Genomic DNA, 11,502 nt, shown 5'->3' on the forward strand with positions numbered 1-11,502 from the left:
TGTGTCCCCAAGAACGATACACTTACTGTGGAGGTTCCTCCAGGTTCTGGGGTCCTTGGTGTCAATGGTAATAAAGTGCCTATCAGTATCCTTCAGATGTAACGGTTCACTCAGAGCCAACCTATAGGGAGAGAAATTGGATTGAGTATTAAGAATGGGCCTGGGGTGGTCGGGATCCCGGCCAAGCCAGGCTTTTGAAATGAAGTTCACATCCTCCCGCATATAGGCTGGTTCGTCAGCCGTAGTCAAATCCGACAGGGTGTCGTTTCTGGTGGTGATGTCTTTGTCCCTCCCCTCCTCGGATGTTGATTGTCCCACCATATTTATTTCCGCACGCAGGGAGAGACTGCGCTGGTCCATTAGTTTTTTGGTTCCCCCCCTGGGTTGGGGGCACCTCGGCCTTGCTGCTGCTGTTGGAATTTTAGAAGTCGTCCCTCAATGGGCATTGTGGAGGCCAATGGTCTCTTTTATTACAAAGATTGCAGGGTCTATCTGAATTAAATCCTCTTGGAGGTGGCCTTGAAAAGCAGCGTTTGGGAGCAGGAGTAGTTGATGGGGTGGCGGTTTCAGCGAAGGAGACTCTCCTGGATGGTGCTCGCGGAGTCTCCTGCAAGTCTCTAGGTGGGATGGTCACCTTGCGGGAGCAGACGTCCAGCATTCTTTGTAGTGTAGGCTCTGGGTCGACGGGGAGTCTCAGGATGGCTTGCCTGCATGTCTCGTTGGCATTTTGCCTGGCAACCTCGGTGATCATGCCTCTCCTGAGGCCCTCGTCTGGAACCTGTGCCTCATTGGCTCGGCATAGATGATCCACAAAACTCAGAAATTACTCTAATGGCTCCTGCTTCATAGATAAATACTTAATAATTGGGCTGGTAGGCCTTAGTTTAAAAAAGGTCTTCTCCACTGCCTTCGCACTGACTACTAAATCCTCCCTGGGGATCTTTTCAGCCTGCTTTGGCCCAAATTCCCAATCCCCAACCTTGCACAGATGGTCAATTCATAACATTCCCCCATTCGCATCCACAGAGGTTTCTGCATTAGCCCAGAGGAATGGCAAAAACTCCCTCACCTCCCGCCTCCATGCAGACTCCCAAACTAAAAACTCAGCCTGAGTTATTAAACATGAAAAGAGAGTCCACATGTCTGCGGGAACATACTCTGTGGAGGCAAGTGTTGCTTTTAACATCCCTCAAAAAAACTCGCATTCGCGGCCGAATTCCTTCTGGGCTTTGCAGAGGTCCTTGATGACTTGCTGAGGAATGAGGGACCACTGTGTGAGGGGCCTGCCCCCCTGCCGTGGGGTGAAGGTGACAGGGGCAGCAGAGAAGGCAGGCAGGGAATGGGGCAGGCCAGAGTTCCCACACTCCCCCCTCCTCCCCCCCGACCCCAAAGCGTGGGAACCGGAAGTTGGGTCGTGGGAACCGAGGGAGGAGGAGGAGAGAGGGTCCGGGCCAGGGGAAGTGGCTAATGGAAAGCTCTCCCCAAAGGCGGAGCTGGGGGACAAGGTGTTAAATAATTCAACAGGGGAGGTGACTGAGGTGGGTGGAGGAGAGAAGTGGGCGGGAAAATCTGGGGAGTGGAAGGGGTTGGCTGTTGATTAGAAGGGGTTTCGGGAAGAGGCTGGAAAGGGATTGTGGGAAGAAGGAGCACATGTGGAGGGAAAAGCCATGCGGTCCCTGCCATCTTGTGTCCTTTGAGAAGAGGGGAAGCCATTTTGTGGACTGTGGGATAAGGGGTTAGGAACAGGATTGGGGAGACTAAAGCTTACAGAATGTCTACGGGACAGGGCTGCACATTGCAGGGAAACAGGGAAACAGGGAGAGTCCAGAGTAGTGCCAGCACTGTCCTGGTAAGGGTCCCGAGGATTCTCAGAGGGGCCAGAATCTGTCTGTGGACATAGCCAGGATGCCTATCTAAGAATCCCCGGTTTTTGGAAAGAGGGAGAGGAGAGAGGGGTAGGATTTGTAGAACTGGGATTTGGTTTGTCAGCCGATGGCTGTGGCAGAGCTTCATAATTGTTTTATATAATATCCCTAATATGCAGTGCCAAATAAGTAAATTTGGAAAGGGAAGGATCCCCCTGTTTGAGGATTTCCCTTGCAACGTGGTGCCAAAAGGGACTTGGTATAATGTGGTTGCAGAAATATCTGGGAAGCTCTGTGACACCCACCGGACAAACCTTTTAACATCTGATTTTTTAAACTTTTTCTCCCCTCCAACTAGGATACCCACAACCTGGGAATAGATTCTCCTCTGTGGCATGGTCAGCTTTGCACCCATGCTGACAGATTTTAAGGTGTGCCACAAAGTCTACAGCCGGGAGAATTACAACGAAAAGGAAAAGACCACCCTGAACAACTTAGACTAACCTGCCCTTCAAGCTCCCCACACCCCGGGAAAGGGAACTATAACAAAAGAATGTGGGGTCTTTCCCCTACACCCAGGGAGCAAGAAAAACCCACCCAAAGAGGGAATCCCTCCCCCCAACAATGGGGAAAAAAGGAAAACCCTCAAAAAGAGCAGGAGTCTAAGCCCCAAGGACCCCCTCACTCACCAGCAAAGAGGGTCCGGTCACGTCCAGGCAGAAACAAAAAAATCCAGGCTGCAGACACGCCCAAGGGGGAGCCGACTCCGGTGGTGCTGGCTGGAGCTGCCGGCCCCGTCCCCGGGAGGGCCGCTCACTAAAACGTGAGTCTGCTCCCACCAGGGTAATTTGACGGCTTAAAGGATAAATCCACAGGTCTCCTGGACTCCGAGGGTCCTCTGCCGTGGGGTCAGGCTCTCTTCTGGCCCCCCGGCAGGAGCCAAATTACCACGGCCCCGCCCCAGACCACTGTCCTCAGTCCCGGCTAGCTCTCCTGCGGGGGCGAGTAGGGCGAGTGGAAGCATCCTCCGCTGTACCCAGCTGGGCTTTGGAGAGTGCTTTGTGGGTCCTGAGGTTGCTGCTGATTCCAACGGCGAGGAAATGAGGAGAGGCACTTGCTGGGGGCAAAAATCCGATGTTTATTGAGGTCCTGGGGATCCAACAGCATCGGAGGTGGCCAGCCAGCAAGAGCAACTGAGTGGTGCTGGCAACATGTTCCATAGGGAGAGGGAGGGGGGCCGATCAGCCAGTAGGGAACAGACAGGAGTGACTCTTGTGGGGATTGACATCTGGGGGATCCAGTGAGGGAGAGACAGGGGAGGGGTCCCAGGCCCTCATCCAATCACTCGTTGCCCTGGATGGAAGTTTCTAGAGTTAGGGGAAGGGGCACCAAGTGACAGGCAAGGCACCTAGGAGGGGACAGGGGACTGACTTGGCATTTTCTAGGGAGACTGACACATGAGGGAAGGCGGGAAAACCCAGGGAGAAACCAATTGTTATGGTTTGACACTGGCACAATGCCAGTGCCCCCATGAAAATGTGATTTCTTTTTTGAATGCTGTGAAGTGGAATCTAGAACAGAGTAAAGCAGGCCTATGCTTAATAACAGGAAAAAAACTTTATTAAGCTACTACTACAAAAAGGAAAAGGAAAGGAAAAAAGGAAAAAAACTACACAAACATTAAACGAAAACCTTGCAAAGCATTCCTCCCCCTACTACCCAACTCCAACAATCTACAGTGAGACACAATCTGGACTCTAATTAGGTTTCTATCTTCCAGGCAATCGATACATAGTCTATCGAGGGAACAGAGTCTCTCCTGTGCCACAGACTCTCTAAGAAAACACAACTCTACATCCTGTGTTTCCATGTCACACATGGCACGGCCCGGAGAAAAAGTTTGCTATGGTGACCTTTCCCTTTTTCATGCACAGTGCTCTCACCATCAATGCATGGATGGACAGACTGCTTTTAGGATTTTTCTTTTCAAGGATGCCCTGCCAAGAGGGGAGAAAACAACAGTTCAGTTTTTCATTGTTTGGGACCGCAGTCCCCCCCATTTTTCCATTTCCCCTGGGGCCGAGGGTTCAAGAATAGAGATCTTCTTCTTTTCTCTTTTCTTTGAGGATAAGGGGGCGCCACCACAAACCCCCTAACCTTTTCTCCGTTCACTCCACTTTTGTCTTTTCCCAGCTGAAGCAGGTCTCTTGACTCACTGGCATCCTCTTTAAACACAGTCTTTCTTGGAGGAGAAGATTGGTTCAGGTTGTGGCTAACACGGAAAAGTCCAGCCAAAAGCCACTCCTTGTCCCCCTCCCATTTAGAATTCCTCCTTCTAACATCCCAGGGTCCAAGGTGTCCCTCTTCCTCTCTTTCAAAGTAAGGAGAGGAAAGGAAGATTCACAAAGCTTTTATTTCTCATGGAAGGGTTAAAAGTCCGAACTCCCAGGGATGGCTCAATGCCCAGACATCCAGCAACTCCCACGCACTGGGCACCTTGCAGCTCCCCCCGCTCCTCCTTCCTCGCGGTGGAATTGCTGACAAAACTGCCGATGTCTCTTTCTCTCTCTCTCGGGAGAGAAACTCTGGGGGGGGGATTGGAGACATCCCAGATTTCTTCCACCCTTTTATCTGCAGGGGCCAGCCTGATTGCAGTCCTTCCACTACCTTTGGGCCTACCTCAGTCAGGCCATCGGCCTTCCCCTCCCCCTCCCAGCTCGTGGCTGGGCGGGGGAAGGTCTGCACTGTGCGCTGACTGGAACCAAAGAGAACGAGTTCTCCTGGGAATTCTGCTTTTAACCCCTCTGTGTTCTCAGAGGCGTGTCTACCTTCAACTGGTCAATATCCAAATTGACCTCTCCCTTCCGGAAAAAATTCTCATTCCGTGTAAAACCACGACACCAATACAGTATGGGGGTACACTGAAACAAACCATGACAGAATACAAATGTAATAAAACATATAAAAACGCAACTCCACAGAGGGGAGGGAGTTCCAAGAGAGCGTGTGGCCCCTCAAAACCCCCTTTTCAAGGAGCTTCAAGGTGGGCTGGAACAAGGCTCGGACCAATGGGGTTACAAGCACTTGATGTTTTAGGGACGGGATAGATGTGCGGGGTGAACCATACATCATTTGGGGTGTGAGATGGAACAGTCCACTTGACCCCAGGACCCATATGTAGGCGGGGTTGTTTTCCGTCTAGATGGGAAAAGTGTTCTCATCCTGGCTGTGTTATTTATGGATAATCATATTTATCTAGCTTCTGCAACAGAAGGCAGCCAGAGATCTGGCCAGGGCTCTGAGGTGGTGGTCCATAAGGAGCACGGTGATGGCAAAAAGCCCCACCAGTGATTGGAATGTGGGAAGAGTTTCCCCAAGCGCTCCGTCCTGGTCTGCCACCAGAAGATCCACACTGGGGAACGGCCCTATAAATGTGGAGAATGTGGGAAAGGCTTCACAAACATCTCTTACCTGAATCATCACCAGATGATCCACACAGGGATACGACCCTATGTGTGTGGGGAATGTGGGAAGGGCTTCCATGACAGCACTCTCCCGATCATACACCAGGCAATGCACACTGGGAATGCACACCCCTACATGTGCTCAGAATGTGGGAAGAGCTTCATGCAGAACTTCAAGCTGATGGTCCACCAGAGGATTCACACTGGAGAGAAGCCCTACAAGTGCGGGGAATGTGGGAAAAGCTTTAGCCAGAGATGCAACTTGAGAGTCCACCAGAAGATCCACACTGGGGAGAGGCTTATGAGTGTTCTGAGTGTGGGGAGAGGTTTCAGAGAAGATATCATCTCCTCAAGCATCAGCAGATTCACACAGAATAGAGGCCCTTCAGCAGCGCTGAGTGTAGGAAGGGATTTAGGAAGATTTCCACTTGCATCACCCCTCAGTGGATCCACGCTGGGGAGAGCCCCTAACAGTGTCCCAAGAGTGGGAAGAGTGTCTCCCAGACATATGAAGTGCCCAAACAGCAACAGAGGCAGCAGTAAGTGCAGCTCTACAAATGCTCTGTGTGCGGGAGAAACTGTGTGCGCTGCTCCAACTCCATCCGCATTGGAGGACCCCCATGGGATGATGCACAGTGGCCCTCGTTGGGCAGAGACTTGGTGATCCATGGTGCTGCTGATCCACTGGCTGGGGGTCTCTACATCTTCCTGGCTCTGTTTGGGCACCTGGATGGAAGAGGTGCTGAAGGGGCCATGGCTGTGTACAGTGGCATGGGTCCCACGAACATGGATGGAGACATGGATGACACGGGCATGGGTGGGTGTTGCGGTGTGTGTTTTCAATTGTCATTCTGTCCCAGTAATTATTTCTAAAACCCCTCCTATTTTGTATGGTTATAGCATATTTTATTGCCTATGGGTTGTTCCTATCTCTCCTGTGTTGGAGGTTTTCCCCTAGGTGTCCCTCTCCCCAAAGACCTGCCCTTTTGTTCCCTGTCCCTGCTCCCATTGAGTGTCACCCCCTTCCCGTGCCTGCCCCTTTCTCTAGAAACATCTCTCTCCATTTTGTATCCTTGGAGGAGGCCCCAAGGATGGGTTTCAGTTGTTCTCCTCCCCTGCGATCCCCTCTTGGGTTAAACACTGTATCCCCGCCTTGTGTTCCTGCCCAGGTTTCTCGCAGCTGGTTAAAGTCTGTGTCGCCCCTAAGGCCTCCCCTGGATATCAGTGGTTGTGTGCCTTTGTTCAGGGTCTTTCTGTCCCTGACCCCCTGGGAATAATCCCCTTTGGAAAACACACAGGAGACCTCTCCCTGTTCCTTGTGCCCCCCTCGTCGCAGTCCCCCCGTGCCGTGGAGCATCTGTGCCCCACAGCCGCAGCCCAGGTTCAGCAGCTTTCTGGGGGCGGCCGCTCTCGCCGACGGCGTCGGGAGTGAACCGGGCTGAAGGAATCCGGCACCGCAGCAGCTGGGGAGGGGGAGAGCCATGAATGGGGATATGGTGGCGATCCGGGCGTGGATGGGGACGTCAGGGGATACGGACATGGGTGGGGACACGTGGGGGACAGGGACATGGGGGGGGACATGGGGTGAAATCCCAGAGAATGTGGAGGATGGTGGGTTTGATCCAGTTGAGGGTTCTTGGGAGGGATGTGGAGTGCCGTGCCATGTAAAGTGAAATTCCTTGTGTTTTGGGAGCGTGCCATGGATCCAAGAGGGGAATTCCCAGGGCTCCCAGGGGCTGCTTCTGCCCTGCTTCCCAAGGGGACTGTGCAGGGGCAGGTGGCAAGGTCCAGAAGCTGTGTGGTAGGCTACCAGAGCTGTCTTGGTTCGACAAGACAGGTGTCTGTGAAGGAGGGCTAAAGCCTCCTGTGCAGTGGAGAAGGTAAACCCCTTCCCTCCGAATTTCTAGGAGTTTTAAATTAAAAGGCTCTCAGGCAAAAATATGGGAATGGGAGTAACAATTCTTTACTAGGAGAAAACTAGACAACAATTTAAAAAGGGAAATGCAATCGGTATAAACAAAACCAGTGAAAAAAGTCCACAACCTGAGGATTCGGGGTGCCAGTGGCAGTCCTGCTGGGACGATTGCTCCCCTTGCAGTGGCTGATGAACTGCATCTGCAGTGGTGATCTTTAGAAGGGTATAGTTTTCCTCTGAAGATCTGGTGGCAGTGGGGCCAGTCTTCCTCTGCGCCGGGGTTGCCTCTGAGCTCTGCCGCCGCCGCCTCACCGGCTGCTCCGCTGCGAGATCCCGCGAAGAGAGAGAGGGAGCTGCTTCTCTGGGATTCCCGCGAAGAGAGAGCGCGCGCTGCTTCTCTGGGAGTCCCGCAAAGAGAGCTGCCTAGTCTCCCCAAAAAGCTACCCCTTTATACAATAATAGAGTGCTTGGCTTCCCCCTCTGGGTGGGACCCCTCACAATGGGATGGTGTTACATTTACAGAGCCCTGCATTGAATCAGTCAATGGCCCATTAGCAAACCATTACCTCTTAGGAGCAAAACCGGTTCTTGGAAAAGATAACAAACTTGCCCAACTTTCAACAGATGGCAAATAGAATACAAGCTTATGTTACAACCCAGGACAGTTTGTCAGCCGATGGCTGTGGCAGAGCTTCATAATTGTTTTATCTAATATCCCTAATATGCAGTTGAGGGCTTCTGGGTCTCTGACCACTCTGCTTGTCAGAGAGCCGAGTCCTCGAAAGCCGGATAGCGTAATGAAATCTTCCTCTATGAAGGCGGGACGACTCACAGGCGGCTTTATTTCCAGGAGGGTTTATTGAGGAACAGCAATTCAGGGAGCGAAGGGAAAACAACCTCTCCGGGAGGGAGCTCGCTCTGAGAGCCTCGAACAGGGGGCGGAATCGGGATTATAACTGGGACAAGAGAGGGAGGGTCCAGGCATGAAGCGTTCAGTGAAGGAAGGCTTCGGGGGCAGAGTCAGGGTCGAGTGGCAGGGTTATAACCAATGAGGGTAAGGGGAAAGAGCGGCTTCAGGGAAGGAACCAATGGAGGTATAAAGAACAAAGAATTTTCTAGCACCAAGGGATGACAGACATACTGATTGATAACAGGGGAGGCGGGGAACTACACACCTGTCGCCTCCCAGGGTAATTCGGGGGGACAGTTTCCCAAGTCCCCTCCCACATCTCCCCCGTTCTTGTTAATTAAATAAATATTTGCCAAAGTCTTGGTAAGCGTCTTTTTGAAGATGGTTAAGGCAACTGAAATGAGAAGGACAATTATGAAAATCCAAAAGAGTCCTTTTAAAATGGAGGCTGCCCACCCGGGAATGCCCCACTGCATCAATAGTTTGTGGACGGGGTCCACAGCCGAAGTTTCCGTTTTGATGTCCTGTACTTCGGTCCGGATCCGCTGGATGTTGGCTTGGATGGAAGTGCTCCGTGATGTTAAATTGAAGCAACACAATCCTTCGAAGTCCTCGCAGCTGTGGCCATGGGCGAGCAGCAGGAAATCAATAGCCGCTCTGTTTTGTAATGTGGCTTGCCTGGTGGTTTGCTGGTCTGCCAGAAGATCGGAGAGGGCGGCAGACGAGGCGTTGGCATGCTTGCTTATCCAACACTCCAGGTGAGAAAGCTCACCGAGGGCCTTAGCTGCTGCATACCATGGTAAAAAGATGGATACAGCGACCCTCTTTGTTTTTCCCCAATCGTAAATTTCGGAGTCACAATTTTCGTCGAATTGAGCATATGATCTTTTGGTGCGTGCCAATTGTCTCTCTTTTTTCCAATCCAGAATTTGAGTTCTGTTTGGAGTGAGGGTAGCAAGCTTGCCAAGGCTGCATGGGCCTCCCTGGAGCCGAGATGGAATTCCCGACCATACTCTGTCCCCACAGATAAGAAACATCCCCCTGGGCAATGTCTTGGGATGAGTGGATGAAACCGAAATCACCTGGCTAGTATAATTGCACCAGGTTTGGCTGTTATATTTTTTACTGATAGGTGTTACATCTTTCCGGTATGTGTCTTTGGCCAAGTCAATTCCGTGCCAATTTTGACTTGGCCTCCTATAATAGAATTTGACACAATATCTAGCTGTGGAGGACCCCAGTAAGTCCAATTCTTGGGGTTCCTCTTTGCTGTTGGGCAAAATTTTGGTCCACTCATCCCAAGTATCGACCGGGTTAGGCCTCCTACCCGTGGTTCGGAGCAGGTCGGAATTGGATACCGGCCAATCATCAGCTACCAAGGGGACCCCTACCAGGCAAGTGGACAGGGGATTGTCCACGTTGCCCATGGCCAGACATAGGTTATCCTGCTGCAAGGACTTTGCCAGCGTGATCCAGACGTTTTCTTTCGGCTGTGGTACCACCCAGCCATCTGCTACATGCAGCCACAGGAGGATGGAAAGCGTGGCTGCAACCAGCTGGGCGCAGTGGGACATCTTCTGTTGTTCCTTTTGGGTGAATGATGTTCTGGCAGCCATCCTAGTACTAAAATTAAACAAAACAATATTACCAACATACATTTGGTTCCCTCCCCTCCCCCAGCTCCCCCTTTTGGGTTAAAATAAAAATAAATTTCAGGACGGAGGGGTAAAGGGATGACGGGTTAGGTATGAGGGTAGAGGGAACGGCACAGGAGGGGATGGGGTGGCGGAAGTTGTTAAGTCTTGCAGAGGTAGGTATGTCCTTGTGATGAGGACCCAGGAGACGATGTTGGGTGGTCTTCCGGTCCTCTTCTTTTTTCTCCGTCGCCACGCCACTGCATTATCTGGTGGTGATTGTGATGGGGTCGCTGGGTTGCTCTTCGCTGGGGGGTCCGTGGTAGTGCTCTCCAGGTACGGTTTGACGTATTTTCCAGGAATCCATTTGGGACCCTGGGCTGTGGAAACACAAGCGTACCCTCTCCCCCACGTTATCAGAGGGTACGGCCCTGAGATGATTTTTGATTCTGGGTCTCTGATGAGGACTGGCGGACGCTCTTTCAAAACTGCCCTGGTGTTATTGCAAAAGTGTCTGAGTGCAGGGGGATTCGGCTCCCGGTCAGAACAATTTAAGAAATTAAGAACATAAAGTGCCTTGCATAATCTTTCAGCTGGTGTCATGGCCAGAGCCGAATCGTGTTGTTGTTCTAGCAGCCTTTTTAACTCTTTGTGGGAGCGTTCCACTATTGCCTGTCCTGTGGGGTTATGGGGAATGCCGGTGGAATGGGCAATTCCCCATTGTTGTAGAAATTGTGCGAATCTTGTCGAGGTGAATCCAGGCCCATTGTCCGTTTTGATGGCTTTTGGGACTCCTAATGTGGCAAATGCCATGAATAGATGTTTGATGATATCTTTTGTTTTCTCACCAGTGTGGAGTGACGCGAACACGGCCCCAGAAAATGTGTCTATGGACACATGCAGGTATTTCAGGCGGCCAAAAGGATTATAGTGAGTGATGTCTGTTTGCCACAGCTCCAATGCTGCCAACCCTCGGGGGTTTATCCCCGTTGGCAGCGGTGGAAGGGCGAAGGACTGACAGCTTGGGCATGTGGCTAGTATGGCTTTGGCTTGTTCTTTTGATATTTTAAATTGTCGGGCAAGGGCAGGTGCATTTTGATGGAAAAACGCATGGCTGAGCCTTGCCTGTGCAAAAATGTCTGGTAAGGTTAATGAAAGTGCAGGTGCAGAGTAATGAGATGTCATTGCAAGGAGGTCGGCCATCCGGTTCCCCTCTGCAATAGCTCCTGGCAGGTCTGTGTGAGCCCGGATGTGCATAATATAATAGAGTTGCTCTCGGTGGGAGATCAGCCAGATTAATTCCGTGAGCAAATCGAATAACTGTTTGTTTTGAACTTCTTTGAGCAGGGCGTGTTCTGCCCGTTCTGCTACCCCGGCAACATAAGCCGAATCTGTTACCAGATTGAAAGGTTGCTGAAATTTTTTGAATGCTCTCACGACCGCAGCAAGTTCTGCGATCTGAGGGGAACCCTCAACCAGTTGGATGTCAGACTCCCACTTCTGACTCTCCGGGTCCTTCCAAGTGATCACCGATTTGTGGGATTTTCCCGACCCATCGGTGAACACCGTGAGAGCACCTTTAATAGGTGTTTTATTTTTGAATGACTTTGGGGCCAAATATAACGTGTCTTTGAATATTTTATGTTTAGGGTAATGAATGGAAATCTGTCCAGGGTAACTGTCTAAAGCAATTTGCAAACTTTCGTTTGTCTGA

The 11,502-nt window shown here is 51.4% G+C and overlaps 1 protein-coding gene and 1 pseudogene across 1 annotated transcript; one reads left to right on the top strand and one right to left on the bottom strand.

Moving 5' to 3' along the window:
- Positions 1-1,557: 1,557 nt before the first annotated feature.
- Positions 1,558-9,812, bottom strand: LOC146764635 (uncharacterized). The gene has a single exon (XM_085564342.1). It carries the CDS (start codon positions 9,810-9,812, stop codon positions 8,412-8,414), a length of 1,401 nt encoding a protein of 466 aa, XP_085420468.1. The 3' UTR covers positions 1,558-8,411.
- On the top strand, positions 3,077-6,548 carry LOC146764636 (uncharacterized; annotated as a pseudogene).
- Positions 9,813-11,502: the final 1,690 nt, after the last annotated feature.

Source organism: Lonchura striata, chromosome 32, assembly GCF_050655825.1.
Source record: "Lonchura striata isolate lonStrDom1 chromosome 32, ASM5065582v1, whole genome shotgun sequence".
Lineage (NCBI taxonomy): Eukaryota > Metazoa > Chordata > Aves > Passeriformes > Estrildidae > Lonchura > Lonchura striata.